Below are 26,211 nucleotides of genomic sequence, written 5' to 3'. Positions count from 1 at the left end.
AACTGTAGGGATGTTCTGAAATTCTAGTTTAAATAATATCAAGTCATTAGACATGCTTTACTGATGTGTATTTAAGGCAGAAGTAAAATTACACTGTATCTTTTAAGTTCTCTCTACAGCACCAAATAATATTAAAAAAGCAAAACCCATTTCTGTAATTTCCCTACATCCCCTAAAAATAAAACACATCTTGAATTTAGCAGGAGACCAGTAATTTGGAGGGAGTATGGTGAGACAGACCATACACTCTTGGCCTGGAAAAAACAAAAACAAAAACAAAAAAGCCACAAAACGTAACAGACCACGAGCCAAAGCAAGAGAGTCTTCTCAGCATAGCCAAAAAGACAGCCTAGACTAGACAGCACTGCACCACCAGAACCAGGATCACCAGGCCTTCAGAAAGACATCATCCTCTGAGAAGGACACTCAAAAACAGAGACTGCCAAAAGGAGTATGGTGTGCAGAGACTAAAATGCAATTTTTCCAGCACAGTTTCCTTTATCCACTTGTCATGGAATATGTAAAATACACTACTTCTGTGTTCAAATCCGAACGCTTCCCCTCCTTCAGAAACGACGTCCTCAGGCAGCCCCTTCTCTTTAAGCTATCACACGAAAAGGACAAAATCATGAGCTACACGTCACTTTTAAGTCCTACAAAATACTGCAAATAACCAATTAGTATTTCTTTTGCTTTTAATATTCCTGCCTGCATACAAATGCTCCTGTAAAGCTAACTGGACCACCATGACGTTAATTAAGGCCCTCCAAATTAATCTAATACATTGCTGAGATAGAAACTTAAAATAATACGCCCTTTCCACAAATAATCCAGAACTTTATTCCCTTCATTTAAACCCAGGCATCTCAGACACAGTTTGCTGGAAAAATTCACCTTTTCAATTCCAGTTTGGTTCGGGGTTTTCCTTTTGTCTTCACAGTAATCCCTGATGGCAGAAAGAGGCAAAATGCGTGCAAAGGTTGGTCAGTCATACAAAACTCCCTTTAGTTACGTTGTTAACCCTAAGAAACCTTGCCTAGCCCACTGAGTTGTAATCCTGAATTGGAAATACTTAGCTGGTGGCAAAAGGCGATTCTTCTTTTGACATAAAGTAGGTACTTTGAGAGCCTGTTTTAAAGTTCACGTTTCCAGCATGAAAGCACTCAAAAGCTGAAGTTCCTCTATTGCCCCTCCAAAAAGATGTCTCAGCTGTACCGAGAAGAAAAGGAAACATTAGGCTGTGGATTCAAATTAGCTGTCAAGAAACACAAACATAAATCTGACTTAATAACGTAATTTGGAAATGTGTTCAGGGCCCACCCTTGGCAATAACACCAGGGTTTAACTCGCGTTGTAGCAATATTTAAAACAGCTCGGCAACTTTGGTTCTCCACCCAACTAAACAACAGAAAATTATGTTGTCAAATGAAAAACACCACACATATTTAAGCGAGAGAAACCATCTAAACTTCTGACATTTTTCATCTTCATATTTTTTTTTAATCCAAAAGATTTGTACAGCATTTTTTTTTTTAATAACTTACAGGATCAAAAGGAAAGTAAATGCATAGCTTCAAAACCTTAGAATATAACCTCCCCTTGTTGCGGAAGAGCTCAAAGTCATAAAGTGCTGCAGATATGAACACACATCAGACAAATAATCTAGTAACTAACTTATTTTTCTGGTTTATTTAACAATATTCCAGGCTTAGAACATTAAATAAAAATCTCACAGACAATGGGTAGGACTAACAATGGCTTTTTTGTTTTTTTTTTTTCTTTTTCTACTCTTTTTTTAGAAGAACGCTGAGACACATCAATTGAACCGACTACAGTTTTATTTTGGATACCAAAAAATAAAAAGAAGCTGGGAGGAAGAGAGTAGTGCATTGCACCGATCTCAGTAGAACTGCTTGTAAGCATCACTGCATACGTTTAGCCCCCGAAGGATGAAGATGGAAACAGGGGATGGATGCTGCCAAGAGGGGTAGGCTGAATGCGGACCTGGGCAGCGGTGCTCTGGGCTCTGCCTCGGTTGCGAGGGCACGGCTTTGAATTACGCTCGTGCAAGAGAGGATCTGCACGCCTCGCACCAGCGTTTGCGCAGCTCCTCGAGGGCTAGCGGCGGTGGCAGCAGGCGTAGGCGGTGGAAGCAGACACAACCGACACCAGCTGGTGCTCAATGAAACCAAGAGGTCTTCCTGGAAGACTGCAGGGGTGTCACGGGAGCTCAGGTAACATCAAAAAGGGACCTGCTGTATCTCGCTCCCTTCCATAATTTGATTTCGCTACCCTCACAGATAGCCTACATACCTGCGGGAGTTTAGGCCAAGCCTGTGTTTTGCACCTTGGGCCATCACATACACTCTTCAGCGGACGTGGAGAGTAGCAACATTCAATAGGATGCACTGTGCGTGTACTTTGTACAAGTGCAAATTAATTTTCAGGGGGCTGGAGAGTGAAAACCCAGGCTTACTGACAGCCAAACACAGGCCATATCACCTGTTAAATGCATTTTTCACGGGCTTCAATGTGCCAGGTAGCTGACTACTATTTACTTCACTGCTCCTTTACTCTAACCTCTGTCCTTCCTCCCCACCCACCCCTTCCCACCACCTACAAAGAACACAGAGGCCTCAAACTTCCAAAAACTATTAAACTAAAACATAAACAAGCAGTTTGGCAATAGATTTAGTTCCATCGCACCCATTTTTGTATGTTCCTCCTGGCTGGGCCCTTTCTATGACCAAACGTCCATGGTACCACCGTGATGGAAAAACCCAACTTTCTTCCTCCAGAACAGTAACAGCCAGTCTTCAATAGACCCCTCTCCAGAAAGATTGTGTTCGACATAGTCGTAGACTAAAGCTGAGGTGGGGGGCAAGACACCAGTAACAAAAATCAAACCCCAAGCAAACCTTGACTGTAACCGGACAATGCCAAGAATCCTCCTCTGCACCTCAAGGAAAAATGCTGGCTGCCATCCCACTCTGTGCCAAGCATGAACTCTAATCTTGTTTATGACCTGCAGTATTTCAGGGTTTGGGGTTGGTTTTTTCCTTCTTTTTTTCTTGTTTGCAAGTTCTCCAAAGGGCTTAAAATGCTTAGGCATAGAGACACAAAGGGAGCAATTACAATACACAACAACTAATCAGAAATAGTACTCAAACATTAGACTGGATGTGACTAAAGACCACTCTACAAACTGAATCCAAAGAGACAGGAGGAAAAAAAAAAAGAGTTATTAAGTGCTAACGTAATAAGAAACAATCTTAAAGACTCACTAAATACATGTGGGGAAATGGAGGGGTCCCCTTCTTTTAAATATATTTACATAATATTAAAGCTTTTTATTTTGCTTTTCTTGCCAACAAAATTTTCTAGCTACCCTGGGCAAAGTCCCCATTTAAATTAAGAGGTTAAGGATCTTATAACATAGACAGAGTGTTAGACCCGCGGCCCGTACACGTCTCCCCGCCCTCTCTTTCCCTCCCTCCTTCCCTCCCTCCCTCCCGCACCGCCGAGGGGCCCGATGCCTCGCTCGCTTCGCACCACGTGGCATCAGCCGTAACGATGGCACAAAGCGAAGGTAACACAACGCCGCCTCGACCCCACACACTTCGTCACCCTTTGTAAAAGCACAAGAGACTACAATCAGGGCTTGCCTAGACACAAAATAAAAAAAAAAAAAAAAGTTTTGCCATTTAGCTGTTGCAGTTAAATGGTAAAACCAGACTAATGTGGACACAGCAATACCAGTTTAGAAGTGTTTATACCATTTACACCACACTGGAAAGGAAAATAACTTATCCCAGTATAAGTGCATCCACACTACGGCCTATGCCAGCACAGTATCAGTTAAAATAATAATACATCAGTCCCCTAATTGACAGAATTATACCAGCTGAACTTTTCTAGCATAGACCAGGCCTAAGACATGAGGTAGTGAAAAAGAAAATCAGGCTCAAGATCTTTTTTCATTCCATAGCATCGATATACTCTAAAAATATTCACTGCTCAGATTTATGGATTTTAAAAATGTTTTAAAATCCAAAATTTAAAGCTAACATCCTGAGTCACACAGGATTTACAAACAGAGGCATAAACCTTAAAAACTCCCTTGCTCAGGTTCCTAATTCAGGAAAATATTTTTATGATAGAAAGCACGTAAGCATGTGTTTGTCTCCCACTGAAGCAAGTGGAAAGGAGGCACATGGATAAGTGCTTTCTGAAATCTGGGCCACAGTCAGAAATCACGGTCTTTGCAGAATTTATTTTCCTCATTCATTTCAGTGCTGTTTAATCACAAGTCATTCATGTTTTAAGACAGTGGGAGAAACATAGACAATGGAAGCTAAATCAAGTTTGTTACAACTGTTCAATATTTACAGCATTCATAGCATAAAACAGAAGTATTTTTGGTAACTTAAGACAAATACCTTTTTTCTTTGTTATTAAATGTACCGCAGCAGTCCTGTTAAACAAACCCACTGTCTCGGATATTAAAGAAATTGTTGTTTACATTTACCGAGTCATTTAAATTAAAAATCTGTTCCTGTTCCAAACCCCACTCTCCTTCATCTTCATCCTCCGGTTCTGCCTCAGACCCATTCCGACTGTTTTCGTACAAAAAGATCTGCTCATCCACGTGAGCGGGGGCTAACCGGTTTCTCTTTGCACTTACAACGTTAGCAGAAGAACCAAAAAGGCGTTCAGGGAAGACCCTTGTGGCCAGAATACACCAGTATTTTTGAAGAACCTTTGGTAAAACTGGAAACAGCGCTAGTCTGTCAGACCACCACTTCAGCGGGTCTTCGTTCAAACCGAGGACCTTTTGTGACTTGAAGTTGCTCAACTCCTCGACGATCTGAGCGTGCCATTCCTCCTGGTCTTCCACACCTCCCGTCTGGCAAAAGATCTCTGCGAGCATGTTGTTGATGACACTGGTAGGAGGAGGAGTAGAGGAGATGATGATTTTTTTCACAGGGGGCTCTTCCGAAACAGTGAAGAATTTCTCTTCAGTCCTAAAGGTATTTTCTTTTACTTTCTCCAGCAGGCTTTTTGCTTCTTCCACCACTCTGTTTTCAACCTGCTGCCGCTCAAAGGCTGAAAGAAAAGGCAGTTTTTTGTAGCGGGGATCCAAGAAAGTTGCAACGTTGAGAAACATGTCTATCTCAGGCGTGTGCTGGTAGGTGGTTGACAGCTCTTTAGCAATCACCTCCTTTGCCATGCTGATTTCTTTCAAATCATTCTCTTTGATGTTCAGGGTAGTATTCAGAAGCATATGGAGAAGAGGCTTCACCATACTTATCGTCGGGTACTTTGAAGCAGACATCATCTCCGCAACCTGCTTGAAAGGCTGCAGCAGCTCCACCAGCCCTTCGATTGTATTCCACTCACTGGCTTCCAGCATGAGGTGGTGGTTGTTGCTGTCCTCCACAAGAACAGCCGCAATGACAAACTGCTGCTCCTTGAGGCGCTGCAGCATGGCAAGCGTGCTTCCCCACCAGGAAACACGGTCGCTCACCAGCATGCAGTGGAGAATATTCTGCTGCTTCTGCTTCTCGCTCAGCATGTACATCGCGACCGTAGACTGCTGAAAATACTCCACCAGTTTTCGGCACCTGGCAAGAAGGCTGCAGAGTTTGGGGAGCTGAAAAGCTTGTTGTATTCCTGCGTTAAAAGTGTGCCCCAAACAAGGCATCTGTACGGGAATATCTAGGAGAGAGCAAGCTTTCACAATGTCTTTACTGTAATCTGTTGTAGCACCAAAGACTTTTGTATTGATCCCCCACTCAATGAACGTTTCATAAAGGACTCGCGTAATAGTCTCTGCAGTATTATCCTCCGGTACTTCAAATGTTTTTAAACACCGCGAGTTCACAGCCAGGCAGTTGGCAGGACTGCTGCTGAGAAAGTGAACTGCGACGGTTACGTACGACCTGTTCTGGTTCTCGCTCCTCCACATGTCCGTGGAGATGCCACACCACAGGACCTCGGTGAGCTCTTTCAGCACAATTTCTCTAATGGCATTGTACTTTTCAGGAATAGCTTTTGTACAGAAGTATTTCCGGCTCGGAAGTTCATACCTGGGGTCCGCAGTTCTCAAGAGGGCCTTGAAGGTGGGTTCATCAACGATAGAGGCCGGATACATGCCCTCGCAAATTAAGCTGATGACTGCAGATGTCAGCTCCTGATGCTTTTTGTTTTCGTAGTTCTGGTAGGTCTTCATGATGAGGCTATCTTGAACAACCTGCTGCGACGACTCCGGCTTGATTTTTGAAAAGGCGGTGGCAAAGGCTTCCCTCATTTGCTCAGTGTTACTTTTCACAAATTCGCAGAATTCGTCAGGGTGATTTTTCTCAAGGTGGTAGGAAAGGTTGGACGTGTTTCCTGAATAGGCAATCTGTGCCATGCAAATACGGCAGTAGATCTTCTTCCACTGTAATATGCATCCTTCTGCATTGGTATCAAACCCAAAGTACTTCCACACTTTACTCTTTGCTCTCGGGTGAGCCACTAACTTTAGGTCTGATGGGGAACCTTCTAAACTTTTATTCTCCATTGCTTCTTGGCCACCGTCCCACCTTTTGATCCTTCACTCATTAATGAGTACCTGATAAAGGCAGTAAGATAAAGATACAATGAGAAAGCACAAGTTTGACCACTCTTAACTATGTGAAATCAGCGTTTCTGCGAACGTATCAAGAAACCTACCTTACTAATTACATTTGCAAATTTAAAGATGAGATTTGCAGGAAGTGTGACCTACAAGAAGCCCATTGGAACGTCAAAAATTAAAAAGGGTTTTGATATATCACATTCTGCCATGAAACTGAGCTAGAAGACCTGAGTAAATCTTGTTTCTGGAATTGCATGATTCTGGGTACAGAAAGCATAACCACCACCACAGAGCTGAACATTACTGTCAAACAAACCGGTCATCTGCTATAGCATTTTCCTGCCTCTTAAGTTATAGTTAGGGCTACAGCAACATCCTCTTGCCTAAGAGTTACTGAACTTCACTGTTAACATTTATTTAGATTGAAACCTGATACTGAAGGAGCAAAGGTTTTATTGTTTATTTTGAAAGAAGTTTTGTTAGCTCAATCTAACTGCTCCAGCATTCGCTTTAAAAAAAAATAAAAAAATCTGTGATGCAAATTATGCCATTAATCTGCTCCTCTGAAACGTAAAGACGTTTTCTGACTGAAATAAAAGGAAAAGGAGTTTGAACCTACATGCAGATCAACAATACATGTCTGACACCTTTCCTGTCCTTCTCTTTCTGAAATCAAAGCCATCTCCTGAACTACTACTTCACAATCGTGGTTCCTGGAATAACAGTGCATTATAATCACAGGAAAAGCAGACAGGGAAGGACTAATAAATGTTATTATCCACATCAGCTGGAAAATAATTTTGCAGCATTTTCTTCAAAATGCTACAGAAGTCAGGAGGGGGTGCCACTCTAGAGATGAGCATGGCGATAAGGCAAGACTTGGCAATCTGTACCTCAGTATCTGGACAGGAAAACACTTCTTGTGCAAACAGTTACATGCAAGCACTACTTGAGGCCTACAGCATCTCTGTGCACAGTGCCGGCAGCTGGCACCCGCCGGAGCTGATTTTGCGACACCAAAAAGCCAAGCCACAGCACAGCGTGACTGCACGCTGATGCTTCTCTTTCTTCCACATCGCCAGCCGAGCCACCGTGACAGCAACAAGCCCTTCGCCAGGGGCCTGGCCAGGACTGGGGAGAAGGCAGCCATCAGTGAAACGTGGATGCAACCTCCTCCACAAAAATCCAGGGGAAGAGAGCAGGAGAGAAACATCAGGAGCATCCCTGCAGCCAGCCTGAAAGCAGCAGCATTGCTCCTTCTCTGCTCGTCAGGAGCTGCACCTGCACCCAAGCCCAGAAATCCCCGAGTGGTAAAACTGGCTGGTTGGGGGAGGAAGAAACAATCTGACTTTTTCATATTGCTGCAAGTGACTATCCAAAAAAAAAACAAAAAGTATGTCTGCAAGCTTCTCTGGTGTGCTTTTTGCTGTTGATGAACATTCCCAAGAAAAGACGTTTTCTTTCTGAACTATAGCTGGTATTTTGCAGCACTTTCTGAATGTCTTCAATGAAAAAACCAAAGACAGGTTTACCAAGACTAAACATATTTCTTTAAACACAGCTGTTGGTTTAGAAGCAGAATGAGAGATGCAGGGCAAGCATTTTACTGGATTTGTTCTGAAGATTTACTTCTGGGTGTAGACCTGTTTTGGTTTTTTCCTGAGGGGGCAAGGTCCTGACTAGTAGCATGCCCTCTACTGTGATTCATTCAGTGCCTTTTAAGTTGCCAGGATAAACTATTGATTCAATATGGTAGTGCTGCCTAATTCCAAAGATGTGCATATCAACAGCACCAAGGTATGCAATCCCACAAAAACTGATGATTTTGAAAGACAAAGTGGTGTAATGTATAATGATGTAACCCTGCCATAGCATTAGACTGTGTGCGCTAACAAGGTAGGTCGTATCAGTAGGTAGCATTATTGCTTTTAGATCCCTCCATTTCAATCCATGACATGATGTCTCGAGGAAGTATAGGAGGTTCCCGGTATTTCATTAAATCTTACAGTTTCCTTTGCAGTTACATGGCAGTTCCTGAAATCAAGGAGGAAGGCACTGTAATAAAAAAGTTGATGCGTCTTTAATATTTAAAATTAGTATGACACACCCTGGATCATAAAAAGTTCATCACAGACTGATAAAATACAAGTTATTGTAGATGGAGTGTTACAGACTCACCCCGCCCTTCATTCTTATGTATGTTACAGCTTTGCCATCGTTTTGAGATGGGTCTGGCACTTGGCGATAGTGGCACAGAGTAACATTGCCACAGTTAAGGATATGCCAGCATAACACAGCCTTTATTATAATGCTGTAAACCACACTTCAGCTGTCATAATAGCTCGAATATAAGCTGCTAATCATCCCTGCCTCTCCTCAAGTGTTACACAGCATAACTGGCACTATGAAAAAAAAAAACCTAAAACAAACCCCACACCTCTCATTTTTCTGCAAGAAGAGGCAAATTTTCCTCTTTCAGTGAAACAGTGTTCATAGCCTAGGCTTGGCAAAAACTAGAGCAGCTTCAACTCTGAGCCAAACTGAAGACACCAGCACCTTGCAGAATGAAACCCACTGGGAACGAAGCACCTCACTGCCTTTGGGAAGTGCCGCAGCTTGTTACAAGGGCAGCTGATGGAAACGCTCTTTTAGCTTGCTGACCTTTCCACGATTAAAAAAAAACGAGTGCCACTTTGGTTTGCTGAAAACCCTTCCGCACACAGAAGCCTTCGGGCTACAGATGTGCCTCTCCTTTCTCCCTTGAATTCCCACCCACACTGAAACAGAGCGCACTTTCGGAGAAGCTGCCGTTTTCCTCGCCTCCTCCACGCAGCTGGCCCCTGCCACCAGCCGGCACCGGGGCCAAGGCTTTGACGAGCCTGCGGGCAGGATCCGCTCTCTGCTGGCCTCGCAGCGGACTCGGCTGCCGCAGGAGGAGGAAGGCCCCAGGTTTCTGGCACCTCATCCCCGCTCTCCCTCCTCACCCCTCTCACTCTCCTAACCCAAACCCCAGACTCCCCCTCCAGAGCAGGGCTCGGGCCAAAATACAGAAATGCCAGCAACGACGTGCGTTGCGGAGGGCAGCAGTGCTACCCTTGCACCAGGCAGGGCTTGGTTTCCCCAGTGGCAAAGGAAAGTAGGTTCAAAACCCATACGAGAGTCGCTCAGGTTGTGAAACCGGGCACGGGGATGTGAGGAAACACGGGGCGTGCAGCCACCCCGCAACCTTAGCTCTGCCCCCTTCTGCGCACACCGCGATGGCACCCTCTCTAATTATGCGGCAGGTATCGCTGCCGCACAACCCCTGCCTCATTCGGCGCAGGGGCAACCATAAAACGAGCGTTTCCTCGCTACCGAAACTACCCGAACAACTCTCTCAGGTGCGTGCGTGGAGGAGAGGGATTGTTAGATGCAACTTTATTTTTGCCTGCCGTCGATCCTTCCTACCTGGTTGCTCCTCTACCCACCTCTGGATGTTTTACAACCTAGAGCTCGTACAGCTTTGAGCAGGAAGTGCTCGGTCCATCATTATGCTTTACTCGTAAAGTAAAAGCCCTCAACGCATGAATCAAAATTAAGAGATGCATGTTCCCAAATTAATATTTCACGATTAATTGTAAAGAAACTCAGTACAAATTATAATACTGAATAACTAGAAATTGGGGCAAATTAAAAATATGTCTGGAATTTCAATCACTTTTAAGAAGAACTGGAGTCATCTTTAAGGTCTTCTGAATTTCAGCCACATAACCAACTTCTTCAGAGCCAGTTTTCTACACACCACGGGTACCAAATATAACTACAAAGACTTCAAAACTACAAAATGTTCAGCATTTAGTCTTCCCCTACCAAATTTCGATGAAACGGGTACAGTAGAAGAGAAAATGCAGGAGGAAGATGCCAAATAAACTCCTTGAAAAGCTTTTAAAGTACCAAAAGAGATGATGATTATTACTATATGAACCATTTTTGTTATTAGAAGGATGACTTCCAGTGACCACATTTCCAGTGTTAATATCCTGGTGTAACAAGTAATATTATTTGTCTTTTATCAATCCACTGATTAGATTTTTGTTTTTAAAAAGCTGTTTATATCAAGATGTTTAGTCATGCAGGGCTTTTTTTTTTCCCCCCAATTAATTGAGATTAAGCACTGTAAAAAAAAAAAAAAACCAAAAAAAACCAAAAAACACCCAAGCAGTAATTTCTAATGAAACTATTAATTGTTTAGACCACTGAACACTAACGCAGTTTACACTACCTATAAGCAGTTATACCATTTATGCAATTAGTACTTGGAAAAATGTCTTAACATAAGTTAAATGTAAGTCCCCCCCTACTTCTGCACACTGATTTTAGTTAGCGAAGCAATCACTGCCTGCACCCCGTTTAATCTCCCGGCACTGTATTTCCCTTCCCTGTGCTTCAGGATCAGAATTTCAGACCAATTTCCCTACTCTGTATTAGGGGGAGGGAGGGGACGCTCACTGCAATAGCGAATATTACTATCTTTTCAGTGTGCAACTCAAAACAATTACCAAGTTTTTGCACTGAATCTAGATTTCAGAGCTCAAACTACCCTCTTTCCCCAAAAAACTGTCTTGAATCCCATCTATAAAAACTAGATGAACCCCAGTAGGATGTGACAGAACAGACAGCCAGTTTTAAAAGCCATGCGAAAGCACATGTGCCAAAAGCATGCAACTCTGACTAAGTTAGGGTAATGAAAAAGAAAAGAAAACCAAAACTAATTTGGTTTACTTGGATTGAAATCCTGAACACTTCTTCTCAGCAAGTGCAAGAAAGCAAGCTTTTCTTGGAAAATTCAGAGGCAGAAGGGCTGCACTGGCACCAGACCCCTTTGCTCACCCACAGAGCTCCAGGACGAGCCACAGGGCATCCCTCTGTTTTAAATCTTCCACAGAAGAGCTGCGCCGCTGCCGCAGGAAGAGTGGGAACTCTGACGGGGGAACGGGGGCCAAGGAGACGGGATCGGAGGCATGGCTGGCTGCCGCCCTGCCCTGCCCTTCCCAGCCCCGCTTCCCCCCTCCAGGCTCTCCCCGGGAAGGCACCCTGACAATACTTGTGAGAGTTACGGACACCCCCTTGAAAAGATATAGAAAATTTTAAACATACACACCTTTCTAGATTACCGTCTGGAAAAGTTACTTGGCGTTGTCTTACAGCAAGTGTATTTTACTGATCCAAGCTTTAATTAAGCATGTTCTAACCGATACTTTCGCTTTTTGTTGCACTGCAGTCGCTATTTTGAAGTTATTATGGAAACGAGGTTAATCTGGGTAAAAAAGTTCCTGTCGACAAGCTGATTCACTTTTTTAAGCAATGGCTGGACACAGCGAGTCGAAGCAAGGCAGCAGGTAACTGCCAAGAGGCAACTACGCACAAACAGCTATCTGAGGAGGAAACTACTTGTCCTTGGAAGAAACCGCCCCGAGTTAGGGCTGAAAGAAAACTTTCCACATCTGTCACATCTGCCCCGGTCCTACTCAAGCAGCTGACATTTCCCAGGTTGGATCTTCACTGCCTTCCTCCTGCGTTTCCAAATTCAATGCTTTTTTTTTTTTTTTTTTTTTTTTCTTAATAGGAGCTAAGAACGGACGGCAACAGAACACTCGGGTCACATTTTCGTCATGCTGTTTCTCTTTGGTTCGAAAAAAGATTTGGAAAGTGTTACACACCCTAGGCACAATACCCAGCTTTGCTCTGCCAAGAAAAACTAACGCTAGAAAAATGCTCAGATGACTTCAAACTGTACACATATCTGCCCTTTTTGTCACCAGGGTTCTCTCGCTTGTTTGTTTGGGGAGTTTCTCTCTGTCTTTTGAGCATGAGAAAGGACAATCCCAGCCTATCGCAAGAGTATCGGGAATGAATAAAAAGTAGACAAAAAGCTACCCAAGGAAGCCACGTGTGATGAAATGCACAAATACGCTCTTACTGTACGGTGTACGTGTCCCCGTCTCCTCCCCAGTGCTTCAGATATTCTCTGAAACAATTTCCTCATCTGCCTCATCTACTTACCGAAACTATGCCCTCTCAATGCTTTTTTTTTTTTTAACTGTTCCTCTGGTTAAAACTATCGACAGAACCACAAAGGCTCACTTGCTGCTAAGCAGAGAAAGTTAAAAGGTGCCGCCTTGCATGCAGTTGTACGCTCAGCTCTGACGATACCCTACGCGTCCGTCCGGACTCGTAGTTCGCTGTACGCTCCTAAACTCAGGAGCATTTTAAAGTCTTCAAGAGCGATGTGAGGAAAGAGGAAATTCGGATCTTTCCTTTCTGGCAAACTCAAAGTTTCCTCCAGCCAGCCTTCAACACGCCGCTGACCCAAATCGGAAAAGTGCGAGGACGTAACTTCTCCAACAAACCACTGCACTGACGTCCCTGGGAGCAAACTGCAAGTGCCGCTCGCCCGTCAGCTGAAAGGGCTGTCAGCGAGTGACAGCCGGCAGCGCAGACCGAGCTTTCGTCCCCCTCCCGGGGCGGCCGGGACAGGGGGGGCTCCCCGGCCGGCGGTCCCGGCGGTTCCCGGCCGCCCCGGCGGGGCCGGTTGGCGGGGCGGGGGCACGGCGGGAGGCGGCGGGGGGAGCGCCCGGCCCGGCGGGAGGCTGCCCGCCGCCGCCCGCCTTCCGAGCACCTACCTGGGCTGAGGGGAGGCTGCGCCCGCGCGGCTCTGAGGCGAGACCGTCGGAAGGCGAGGAAGAGGCGGAGGAGAAGCGGGGACCCCCCCTCCCCCGGCCCGCGGAGCCCCCCCACGCCGCCTCCCGAGGCCGCAGTCAGGCCGGCGTGCAGCCAGCGCCCGTCCCCGGGCCCGGCCCCCCGCCCCGCCCCGCGTCCGGGGCGGCCGCGGCCCGGGGGCCGGACGGGGCGGCCGGGGCCGGGGCCCGCCGCCCGCCGGCGGCACCGAAGGCGGAGCCCGGCGCGGCGGGGGCGGGGGCGGGCTCCCCGCCAGCCGCGGCACCCCGCCAGCCCCCCCTCTCCGCCCCGGGCCGCTGCCCTCAGGCAGCGCGGTGGGCCCGGCCCGGCCCGGCCCGGCCCGGCCCGGCGGAGGGGGGGGAGCGGGGGAGGAGCCCGCCGGCGGCGCCCGGGCCCGGGCCGGGGCCGCCGCGGTGCCTCAGCGCCCGTCCCGCTGCGGGGAAAGCGGCGCTGGCCCGGGCGACCCGCCGCTGCGGCTGGCCGGGCCGGGCCGGGCCGGGCCGCCGGGTCTCGGCCCCGCCGCCCTCCCCGCGGCGGGTGCGGGCGGCCGCGACAAACTTTCCCCCTCTCGGCGGCGTGAGGGCTGCCGCCCCCCGCCCCGGAGCCGCCGCCGACCGCCCCCCCGTCCCGTCCCGTCCCGTCCCGTCCCGCCCCGCGGCGCCGGCTGCGGCTGCGGTGCTCACCTGGGGCCGGGGGGCAGCGCGGGCGGAGGCGGCGGCGCAGCTGGTGCAGGATGACGAGGAGGCCGATGCGGTAGACCCGGAGCAAGGGCACCAGCGTAGACAATAGCGACATGGCCGCCTCCCGCCCCGCGGCGGATGGCTCGGGGCGAGGCGGGGAAGGAACCGGCCGAGCGGCCGGCCTGGACGTGGCGCGGTGGCTCTCCGCCGCCGGGCCGGGGCCGGGCGGGGGGGGGGGGGGGGGAAGCGGGGCGGCCCCCAGCCAGCGGAAGGGAAAAAGCGCCGCCGCTGTCACGGCAGCGCCCGGGCGCGCCGCGGCTCCCGCCCTTCTGGGCATGTGCGGCGGGGGAAGGGCCGCGCCGCGGCCGGCGCGGGGAGGGAAGGGGCGGCGGCGGCAGCGGGCGGACCGGCCGGCCGACCGACCGACCGACCGAGGGGCCGGCGGCTCGGCCCCTGCCGGGGCGCCCGGAGAGGTTGGGGGGGGCCGAGGGGAGCGGCGGCGTGACCGGGAGGCGGCGGGAGAGGCCGGCGGGGCCGGGTGCAGCGACCTGCCGGCAGGTCTGTGGCAGCTACGAGCGGTCGGGGGTGTCCAGGCGGGGATGAGGCAGACGGCCGCCTCCCGAAGGGCCGCGGCTGGAAGGGCTCGCTGAGAGCCGCCTCCCGAAGGGCCGCGGCTGGAAGGGCTCGCTGAGAGCCGCCCCCGCGGCTTCCCCGCTCGCTGGAACCGAGGAGGGGCTGCTGCCGGGGCTGAATCCCGCGGGCACGGCCCGGTCTGGGCACGGCCCCCGCCACCGCGGGCGTCCCTCAGGCCTGCTCCTCTGGGGGTCCGCTTCCTCCAAATGCCGTCCTGCGTCAGGAGCCTGAACGCTGTGCAGGGATACCTAGCGTGTGACATGGTTTATCTCGAAAGTTGTGCGTTGCCAGTTGTAAATGCTCAGCCTTGCTCGTACGGCGCCGGGTGCTCGGGACGGAGGAGCACGTCCTACCTGCCGGTTCCTCTGTAGGTGGCTGGTTTCGGCTACAGGGAATCCCAGCGCCTGGCCCTCACGTCCCGGGTTTTCACTCACAGAACTGGGGGTGCTTCACCAACGCAGATGAGCCTCAGCGTCAACACAAAAAATACCAACAGCTGTTTCACTAGAGGGGACGTTGACCCAGACGTTCCATGTCACATCCTTAGGTAACAACACTTCGTCTTTGAGGATGATGGGGAGCCGTACAGAGCTCTGGAAGTGCGTTTGAAATGCTATCTCCTCCTCCCCTTTAAAAAAAACCCAAACCATACTTTCTAGAAAAAAAAACAATTAACGATATACTTTTTCAACATCAGATCAGATTGCTCAGCACAACTGACTTTCCCTCTTCTGTCAGAAAAATGCGTAAAGTAAGAGCTTAGCGTGTAGTTGCTCCGGCACAAAACCAGCCATTTCATTTTATGTATCTCTGGTGAATTATTTTTTATTAGCACATGGAATTATGCAAACATAAATAATAAACAGAACATCACGAAGTCACATCAGCGAAGGATTCATTCTTAATGTACGTTCTCAACCCTGCATGGAGTGGTGGAAAGAGCATCACATAAAAAGACATGAAAGAAGAAACACTGACATTTAGTAAAGGTGAATTATTCTTCCAACTTATCTCAGTAAAAATCAAGTCTTGACTCCTTTATGTTGCTTTACATCCTTTTCTCAGAACTACAGCGTTAATGAAAGCCCTTTGCAACATTAAGCAGTGAAACTTGCCTACCGTGTAATTTACACAATCTGTATATGAATATAATACCATGCTTTCTCAGGTTTTCTAGTGTAATAAAATCAATCAATGTGTACTCAAGCTATGGAAATAAATAGTCCTCTGTCTTGTTTCAGACAACGCTATCCAAAGAATCAGGCTAAACGGGGAACAACCAATGGGTTAACACGATGGTCTTATTGATCCAACTACTTTTTCTCAAGGTGTTAAAATTATTTTCAACCCTCCATGGTTCATGAGTACGGCTTCACAGAAAGGATGAGGAAAATTTGTTTCAACCCTATGTTAAATCATTTTTTTAAAGGCTGATGGGGCACGGAAGAGAAATGAAAATATTAACAAAAGGCTGTAGGTCTTTGACTCTTTTCAGATAGTGTCTTATAATACACCCTAGTTTTAATTGATAATTCCTTCGTTTTCAATAGTCATCATCTTTATTTCTTATTGATACTTTGGGTTTTTTTCTTTAACTATGAAGCCTCGAGTATTTGGGCTGGAATCTCGTCCATCTACTTTAGATACCTCACTGAGACATTATTACCTCAATGAAATTTTAGGCGTCTGGGCCCTGGAAGGGACGAAAGGAGCATTCTGATTGCCTCAGCTTTGCTGCACGGGCAGTGGACAGAGAGAGGCACTTCTGAAGACCTGCAGCAGATGACGGCTGCCTTTGAGGTGCCTGCAGTGCCGCCTCCTTTCCACCAACTGCAAGTGAACTCGGCGCCAGTGGGCAAAGCCAGCCTGCGGTTGGAGCACCAATATCCTCTTGGAAAGTCACTGGAAGCACTAGAAACTCTCCACGTGCGCATGCTCCAGCCTATCTGTCCCCCCTGCAGGACTGGCATTAATGAAGCAGTATGTGATCACGGTGCTTCCACCCACATTTTGCATAAAGATGCATAAAGCCCTAAGAAAGGAAGTGGGTGATGTTTCTAGACTCTAATTAAGCCCCGAGCTCAAACTTCCCAGCAGAATGGCATAATCGGCAACCATCAGGCAGCGTGGATGGTAGGTGTTGCAGCTGAGAGCCTGTGCAGCCAGGAACGCGCGAGGCACGGGGCCACATCAGAGCAGACAATAGCAAACCCAAGGTTAGCCCAGCAGTTCAGATGCTCTCTGGCCCAGGGTGGAGGGTTATGAGGTTATGCCCTATTTTTCTTGTTTGTTCCATGACAATCCCCCGTATGACACATCTTTTCCAGGTATGTGAGTTTGCTTCCCTCGGTTTTGCTCCCCTTGAGATGAGAACTGGAGCCGACAGCTCCTCATATCCACCACGCGGTGGTTCAAGTTCAGTAGGAGAGGGCGATGCTCTTTTGCCCAAGCATGCCATAATAGTTGGGGCAGTCTCATGAGATGTCAGTGTCACGTCAATCCTTCTCAAATGGTAAAATGTGCACTTCCACTCCCGTTCTTAGCTCAAGATGTGCTCTCTGAGTTTCGCACGTATGTCGAAGCTGATGGCCCATGCCGGAAGAAGCCAGACATAATTCTGACTGCTGCTAATTTTTCAGGCTTCTAAAAGGGATTTAAATGCCTGTCTTCCTAAGCTGGATTGCAGTGAGACTTGAGGCAAGAGATAAGTGCCTATCTTCCCAAAACAGGATCTCCTTAAGATGTGTGGGTGAATAAAGTTAAATGCCCGAGGAGCTTTCAGGTTCAGTAGGGAGGTGCTCACAAGATTAGGCAGTGCTGGGAAACAGTCGGTTGGGATTGCATCTGGAATTCATGTGGAGTTTTGAGCACCTGCAGACAATTCTGACAGGCTGCATCTGCTTTTTTTTTTCTCCTCTATGCAAAAACCGAGCCATTTTGGGTACCCCCAAACTAGGCATCGCCTTGCCTAATATTGGGCACTTGATCACAGCAGGACCGTACAGAGCAGTAAGCTCTTAGGCACCCTCCATACTAGCTCGGGGAGGGTCATTTACCTGGAAGGGGAAACTTTGCCAAGGGGAGAGGTGTCTGCAAGCTGTGCAGTAGGAAGTCCCGGGGACTGAGAGCAGGCTTTTCTGCTGTGGGCAATCATCGGATGGAACACATTTATTTTTCTTTAGTAAGGCTAGGGGACATAGTGAATGGGTGTAAGATCGACCTTCTGCGTAACAGAACCAGTGCTACAGCATTTGTCCGTGAAGGGGGATGGCTTTTGATCCCTCTCAGTCTTTTTTCAGATATTTCACTTTTCAAGAAAACAGTCTCATTGGAAAAAAACGACCCTTGCTGGTGTGGCTGTAGTCATAAGCCTGTGAAGACCAGGAACACAGTAAAGAAATGTGAGGTTTTTTTAGCCTAGCATTTAAGTTCATGGGATCAAGGGGACAGAGCTCCAGTCCATATTCCCTGAACAGCCTATGCTTTTTAGACTAGAGAACAACAGGACGAAATAAGGACTAATGCGTGCAAACAGAGTCCTGGACTAGGGGCAACTTCCCCTCTTCAACCAAATGCTCAAACCACTCGGCTATTAGGCAAGAACCATAGTGTGCTTATTACTGCCGCTGAGTTTTTTTTTAAGTGACCGTCCCTGCAGCAACTGTTGTATTTGTGCAGCTGAGTATTCAGCCTATGTCGCACTTTCAGGATGTATTTGGTCTGGAAAGCCTGGAGCATGAGTAGTTGGGGCTGGGTTTGCATCCCCCGCCCACTATACCCCTACTCCGTATCAGGTTAAGATCTGAGCATCCTCCCTGCAGTTTAGTCAACACTCAGACACCAAGGAGTCAGAAGGCGGCATGCAGAAAAAAGCAATAATGAAAATAAAAAATAAAAATAAAAAATAAAATAAAAAAGAAATCTCCAGACACGTGTGTTTACATAGAAAACTTCTGCAGGAACGTAAGTGGAAAGCAGGTGACAAAAATACACAAGCTTTTGTTGAAAACAACTTCTGTCATAAAAATAGTAAATCTATTTAGAATTGAGTAGGGCTATTAGCAGCCTACAAACTTGGCACATGACTTGGTGAATTGGCTGCAAGAATAAAAAACATCTGGAGATGTAGCAAGGACTAACCAGCATTATTTCAGCAGGGGGGAAATCAGTTCTCACATAGTTCAGGAATTTATTTGAAAATGTCCGTAAGTAGATAAGCTGATTGATTAACATACACGAAGTTTCAAAAGTCCTTTGACAAGATCCTGCGCACAGGGGATGCTAAACAGTCAGGGTATAAGACCCAGCATATTTACAAAACAGAAGAAAAGAAACAAAACCCCACACTAAAATGAGAGCGAAACAAAGTGATTGACTTTCATCAGGATATCAGAGCAAAGTAAGAGCAGGGTGTCAAGCTTCCATACCACATCCAGCCCTGGCTAATATGTTCCTTAATGTCTTGGATGGGGTAAGGGAAAAGCTGTTGAACCTAAATGGCACAGTGTTATTTCTATTAGTCAAGGTGGGAGAGGAGCGGGGGAATTTCAGACAGATTTAAACAAGTGAGGCAGACTGGTAATATTCCAACACTGATAAAATAAAGCTATTGAAAAAAAAGATTAATTATGCCCAATATAGAAATGGATTTGTTGACAGTTAATTCATTTGTGTTAAAAAATATCTAGTGTCAATAATTGCGGTTGTGGTTATTTCAGTGTTTGTATAGTGATGTCTGCAAGCACCTGTGGCATATCCTGTGCAACCCAGCCCAACCTATAGCTAAGAGGATTTTGTAAGTGTTCAGCAAACAGCCAAGAAGATGATTATGGTCCAAAGCAAGACTTTTCCATGACACCAGGTCCTCCATGTATATTTGATCTCTTCCTTAGCAATACCGTAAGATAAGCACATCTTTCATCAGAAACTTGGTTAGCACCACTCTAACGTGAAGGAAGTAAAAACACAGAATCACCCCTCACAAACTGGATATCATGAGTTGATCTGCACCTGTATTTTTGTTGCATCTTCTTGCAAGAATACTTGAGTACCATGTACAACAATATTACGCAAAGCAAGGGTTGTGGGGAGGACATAGCAGACAAGCTTTCAGGCACACGTAACCCTGCCCGTCCCCTTAGCCAAACAGGGCTATAAAAACACCGCTACTGGTAGCATTCAAGGTTCAGTAGCAGAGTCCGCTGGTCTCATCCCTGCTGTCTAGTACCACTGTCGCAGCCGGCCAGCCGGCCTCAAGAAGCAGTGGGACTGAATCCCATGAAGACGTGGGATCCTTGGTTTTAGGCATGCCAGCTGCGTTAGGTGTCACCCATTATAGATAAGCAGGTGACTCCACGCCATAATCAGGGTGTCCTCACACTGATCACGGATGGGTGGCCAGGTCAAGGAAGCTGGGAGATGGAGTTTGGATGTCAAGATCTTCAGAGTGGTATAGAAGTGGCCAAAGTGGCAAGCACTGTGCCACACAGAAATGCATGTGTGGTCGGGGCTGTGTGCTTTAGACAGTCAGGGGAGGCATCTTCTGCTGCCTGAAGAGGGCAATTCTTACCTGTTGTGAACTTTTCATACAGCTTGAAGTGACCTGGCTTTGTGACCTGGTCTGTCTGTGCGTGCCTCACACCGGTGTGAAGATACTTCTCCTCCTGTATTCCTGTTTCACCAACTGACTCTTAGACCGAAGCTAATACGTGTTGTCTTCAGGACCCACGCTGCTTTTGTACTTAACTGTACAGATTTCCTGGGCTCCTCGGGGGCAGCTCCTGCCCGCAGCACTCTGGGACTTCAGCATGGGAAGAGCATCTCTTATTTTTGTTGTTGTTAAAGACCGGCTGGGGTGTTTCCGACTGCCTGTCTCTAGGCTGCAGCATATGAGAGAGCAAACGCGGTGATGGGTAAAGAGATGCGTAGAACAAGCTGGAGGGAAGAAGATCAGGCCAAAGCATGATGCAAATGCTAAGCAAAGGAAGACATGCAGATGACAGAAAATAGGAGTTGTGAGAAAGGCTAGAGGTCGGTTGGCTTTGGTTTAGCTTTGCTGAAAAATGGTCCAGCTCACTGCTAACCCAGATCACGGCATGCAGCGGGAAGGATGAAGATGGGCAATTTTCTGGTCTGTAGGGTCAGGATGTCTGAAAGCAAGTGGAGCTGAAAAGCCTGGTGCAGTAAAACCATCCATCCTGCAACAGGGCTGGGGCCAGCTGCCTTACCCCAACCCCAGGCAGAGGTGTGCTCGTGGGGTACGCGGGGAGGTAGACCCCCCTGAAGCCCAGTGTTACCTTTCTCCCTTCTCTATCAAATATACTGGGGAACGATTGAGAATCGGAGAGGGTCCGGCAGTTCTTTAAGCACGCTCTGCACTTCTTTTTATCACTTTTCTGGCACAGCTGCTTTGCACTCCTCTTTGTCAACAGGTCCTGGCTCCTGAATCTCCCTAGACACTTACTGCTGCTGCAGCTGGTTCCTCTAAACCCCCCTGCGGTCTCTGCACTGTTACTTGTCCTCGTCCTGGGACAGCCGACACTCTCTCCCGTTTTTCCCAATTCCATCTCACTTTACTTTCTAATGACCTGGACAAACCTGTTGCTCTATCTGCCTACAATCACTGGATTCCCCATTCTCTTGATCACACCTGCCTGTCAGTTGTCCAAAAAGATTACGTACGCCTTGAATTTTCCACTTACTTACTTTAATAAATGAATGATTGCAGCATTATATAACTTGTTTATGTTTGGCTTGTGCAGTAGTGGTTGGGATTTGGCTATTCTATAGCATTACATTAATTTACTAAGCACAAAGCAACTGTGTAAAAAGCTAGCACAGCCAATAAATAAACACTCAACATTTTAAATTTAAAGGGAAGAGTTAAACAAAAGAATAAAGAGGTCCTGCTATTCTTGCAGACAAATTCACGTGTGACATAGATGAGTTAAGAGGAGACATCTGAAAAACCATTTGTCATTCCTTGTCCTTGGGGTGATCCAAGTCTCTGTAAACACTGAGCTTTATTTTTCATTCTTCATTTCATTTTTGTCAGTATAAAAAGCAAACCGTAGTGTGATCAGTGCTGAATTGCCTTAAGAACAACTTCAGAGAAGATTCAGCCAGGCTCAGACCTTACACCCTCTCCTCTAACGCTTGTCTGTGACGAAGCATGAAATGTTCCAGAACTGTAGTTTGACCCCCCAGAATATATGCACTAGAAATTATCAAAGACAATTCATTCGGCTGATAAAAATAATTTAAAGGCTGGAGAAAGCCAAGGGCTCATCCTGACAGTTGTTAAGCACACACTTTCAGAATTATCTAAAGATGTCAGATTCTGATTATACATATGATATTAGCCTTCATATTTTTCAGAGGTAATAAACTACTTTGCTTATACATAATACGTTACTTATGATAGTTTAATTTCCAAGTCTATTAAGACAGCAGTTTAATTCAACATCATCATCACATCCCAGTCTGCTGAGACAGTGCAGAATGAAACATCGGCCATTTTTAAAAATCTTTCCCTAGAGATTCTCAAATATGTAATAATGAGGGTATTTCTCAGTCCTCCGGCTGCCCTGAGCGCCAAGATTGCTTGAGCTTGACAGATAACGTTCGGATTCCCACAAGGCGCAGTGGTGAGAAACGGTGCATTTCAGATTCTGGATTAGTCTTGGGTTTGTATTGTTTTCTAATCTGCTGCTGCTGTTTCAGTAATATCAGCCATTTACATTCAGTATTTAATGACAATAAGCCTAACATAAAGGACTCAGCTATCACTGCTTGTATATATGTTAGATATATTTTTAGTTTCTGGGTTTGGTGGGGTTTTGTTGGGGTTTTTTTGTGTAAGAGTATGCTTTTAAGTACCAGCATGACATTATGAAATGACATAGGTAGTTCACATGCATAAGAAGCTTTTAAAACTAAGATTTAAGACTGTTTTATAACAAGTATTTTTCATCTAGTAAAAGGCCTTAATCCAAACCAACCAATAATTCAAGTACGTGGAGCTGCAATCTTTAAAGCTACTTCTTAAAACTAGGCTGGTTTTTTTCTAGAAACTTGCAAAAGACCATCACCCAGTGATCCACTACATGTCACTCTGACTGTTAATTGCTAAGTTTAGGATAAGCTGCTTTAGCATTGCAGAACATTTTATTCCACAATCCCAGCTAGATGTTTTTCTACCCCCTGACTTCACTTCAAAGCAGATTTATCCAAGGTCTGCATTACTAAAGTGAGTTTAGACAACTTCTCCTAATAAAAGACAGAATATACATATGTATTGTAAAGGTATATGCATGTTTATGTGTACAGACAGATAACATTTTGAAATGTCATTAAGCATGTGGAAGGGGAATGGCATTTCCTGCACCCAGGACTTAATAGGAAAGTGTTTAAAGGGGCTGGTTTATGCTGTTACTTCTTTCCTCAAAAGAGTAGGTATCTTTTTCTATATAAATCACATTACAGCATCGTTACTACTTTGAATAAAAGAGTTATATTGGCTCTAACATGCACTTGTTACACAAAAATTAAAGGCGGAGAGCAAATTCTCCTGGAAACCACATGTTCAAGTTGCAAGCCTTAGCAAACAGGTTTTTTATCTATCAGAAGTGTAAACCCAAGAGCCTTTACTACTGTTCCAGATTAAAGAAAAGCAAGCAACCAAAACCAAACATTACGTACAGGATGAGTGGCTTTATGCTCACGATTTCGCTGGCTGGGTTTCTAATTTCAAAACAAGGGGGTTTCCTGCAACTTGCATGTTGGGTCTTGCACCCATCTTGCTCGTGGCCAGCCTGACTTTCTTTGGGGTTTTGCTTCCTAATAATGAGATTATTAACAGCCAATTCACTCTGTTTAAGTATTTTTTTTTCAAGGAGGAATCAAGGTAAAACCTACCATTTTGCATCTGGCTTTCCTTGGTTTTTGTTTGTCACAATATCAATCGTGCCCTTGTTTTGCATTGCCTTGCAACCAACTGTTTACAATAAGCCATCAATAGCAATCAACGATCTGATTCTATCGCTCTTACTGTTGTTGATTAAATAAGGAGAGTACATACCGAAAGAGAACTTGACTGCTTAATCAAAATACAGTTTATTTACAGAAAAGGGCATAAATTTGCCTGTAGTCAAGCCCAAAGAAATGGCTTTTTTACCTGCAGGTTTAGTTTTTCCCTCTATTTAATTACTAACTCTTCTTGCTCTAATCAAAAGGTTAATTTAAATCATGAAGTTATGAAAGAAAATTTTACTTAGCTTCAGAAATGCAGAGGGATAAATGCATGATCTGTAGTTCAGGGATGGGATCAAGCACGGAACAGCCACATTGGATAAAATGGAAGATCAGCACAGATTTGTAAATATCTGTTAAAATGACCAGGACCAGGTATCTCAGAGGGAAGTTTAAAGTCTTCTCAGCACACAACCTCCTACATGGTAATCTCCACTTTCCTTCTCATCTCCACCTATTACACTGATATTTAGGAATGGTCGTTAGACTAAAATTCTGAAGATTTCATATCCATTTTTTGTCTTGCTGACATTAATTGTCTCTTCAGATATATTTGATATGTAGACAATTCTCCAAATTACTTTTCAATTTCGTTAAGTCTATTCTAGTTGTGCTGTGTTTCATGTATATGATTATATACATTGAGCCACAAAATATTTTAACCTTTTTATAATTTACCACCGTCTAATTTCATTGCACAGCCCTTTATTTCTGTACTATGAGACAGGAAAGCAAAATTCCCAGTCTATCTTTAAACCACTTATTATTTTATATACTGCTTTTTTGTCTTACTCATTTCCTGTTTACTGTAAAAGATCTTTCATGTCTCTTCAGAGGGAGTTCACGACACAACACAATCTGTTAACTTTTATTTAGACACCTCCTGTTCAAAGTGTACTATGGAGTGTCTATTAATGTAACTGAGACTGATACACAGAAAGAGGTGTCGGTATAAAGGGTATTTCATATATTTACAACGCGAAGCTGCAAGTGTAAAACTAGGCAGAGATTAAAGTACGAGCATTAAGTGAACCACGGACAAGAGATGTTCTTGTTAAGGCCTGCACAGAATTGGCTAGTCATACCGTGCCGCGCTCTTCCCTATTTTTAACTGCAAGATCACATGAATATACAGATGACAACTGCACTAGAATGTTTTCCTAAAATTCTGCTCCCGGGCTCTCTCGGCTGTCTCCAGCACTGGCGCACCTCATTACAGCCATCCAGCCCTGGCTTTAGAGTGTGAAATCTCTTCACATGCTGAGAGTAACAAGATCGGTACTGCTGGTAGAGACGAGCCAGAACCTTATCTAATGCCGCAAAATGCCTTCGACAGCATTTGCTCGCTCATCAGCACACAACAGCTCTCCATCTGTGCCATTCTCCAGCCATACCCTGGGACCACATCACCCCTTCACCGGTTAGGCCACTATGCTGCTAAGGACAATTTGTAAGTAATATTTTTTCTGCACTTTCTTCTTCCGATTACTATTGTTTGCCACTTGAGAGAGCGAGTGAGAACGGAAAAAAAAGAAAGAAAATAAAGGTATTTGCAATTAGTTCTTGAAACATTTTAAATGTAAGGCTTGGTCTCAACTTTTCCTCTTTAATTATCTACTGCTGCTACTTGGAATTTTCAGGGCTGTTTAAGCCCTGTAATAACTTGTTTGATTTATAGTTATAATGATTTATTCCTGCTGGGGGGGAAACCATGCTGATTACTTCTCTCTTGTTTTTGCTGTGTCATTCACTATGCTAATAGTATGTACTGCAATGGTTTTTCTAAAAAGATAAAAAATCAATCAATATAACTTTCTAAAAGTAAACACTTGATGTACACATGATACACAAGCTGCAAACTATATCATATGTGAAAATGAACACACCTGTTGAGTGGACAGATTCTTCAGTTTTTTTCCCCCAAAAATACATTTTTCCATATACCACGAATCAGATGTGCGCTCTGTTATTTTCTTGCTTACATAGAGCAATCTATTGCAATCTATTATCTTGTTTGCTTTTTTTGCTATGCACTAGGCTGATAGTTTCAATGATTTTCCCTTAATAACCTCAAGCCATTATTCTGATCATTGCACTGGATGATGGTCCTACTTAGTACATATACTTCAGCTTGGGTTTTCTTTGCTCCCAGACCAACCAGTTTTCATTTATACATACTACAATGATTCCAGCAGAAAAGCCAACCAACTGGATGTTTTTATATGTGGTTGGTTTGTGTCCTTGGAATGAAATTCATTCACCCCTTTAGAAAGGGCCAAGAAGTACATCGTTTTGAGGGCTTGGGAGGTGATTTTTTGCTGCATATTCAGGCCTCCTGCACAAAGGGGAACTTTGCTCTTCTTTCAGTATTAGCATTGTGCCTGCAAATAGAAATCATTTTACCTTCAATTAAGCTTGCTACGCATCAGTGGCATACTACTGACTTCAAGTTTATTCCACATTTACAAGAGAAAGGAGAATAGGTTTCACTGCCCTGAAGATACATTTCTTGGTAACTTGCAGCCACTA

At 45.7% G+C, this 26,211-nt stretch overlaps 2 protein-coding genes and 1 long non-coding RNA gene across 6 annotated transcripts in view; 1 reads left to right on the top strand and 2 right to left on the bottom strand.

The window, feature by feature from the left end:
* DHRSX (dehydrogenase/reductase X-linked) overlaps nucleotides 1-14,356 on the bottom strand; it is a 170,050-nt gene extending 155,694 nt beyond the window's left edge. Inside the window, exon 1 of the mRNA XM_069770499.1 lies at nucleotides 14,023-14,356. Within this exon, the coding sequence (XP_069626600.1) occupies nucleotides 14,023-14,356 (334 nt within the window). The remainder of the gene's footprint in view (nucleotides 1-14,022) is intronic.
* The window catches only part of ZBED1 (zinc finger BED-type containing 1), a 59,185-nt gene continuing 34,635 nt past the window's right edge, over nucleotides 1,662-26,211 (bottom strand). The window contains exons 1-2 of one of the 4 annotated variants that reach the window (XM_069770495.1): nucleotides 14,023-14,161; nucleotides 1,662-6,616 (exon numbers count right to left, since the gene is read on the bottom strand). In XM_069770495.1, coding sequence (XP_069626596.1) covers nucleotides 4,478-6,565 — 2,088 coding nt within the window. In that variant the 5' untranslated portion in view covers nucleotides 6,566-6,616; nucleotides 14,023-14,161 and the 3' untranslated portion in view covers nucleotides 1,662-4,477. Of the gene's footprint in view, nucleotides 6,617-11,762; nucleotides 11,785-13,284; nucleotides 13,396-14,022; nucleotides 14,162-26,211 lie in introns of those variants that run through there. The other 3 variants (XM_069770496.1, XM_069770498.1, XM_069770497.1) reach the window with 3 other exon arrangements.
* Nucleotides 14,392-15,533, top strand: LOC138681961 (uncharacterized). Its single transcript, XR_011322201.1, has 2 exons — nucleotides 14,392-14,492; nucleotides 15,024-15,533. It is a non-coding gene; the product is annotated as an uncharacterized lncRNA (long non-coding RNA).

The sequence above is a fragment of the Haliaeetus albicilla genome, chromosome 25 (genome assembly GCF_947461875.1).
Source record: "Haliaeetus albicilla chromosome 25, bHalAlb1.1, whole genome shotgun sequence".
In the NCBI taxonomy this organism is placed as follows: Eukaryota; Metazoa; Chordata; class Aves; order Accipitriformes; family Accipitridae; genus Haliaeetus; species Haliaeetus albicilla.
The sequence above is the reverse complement of the archived record's forward strand: the minus strand, read 5'-3'. Positions and strand labels throughout refer to the sequence as shown.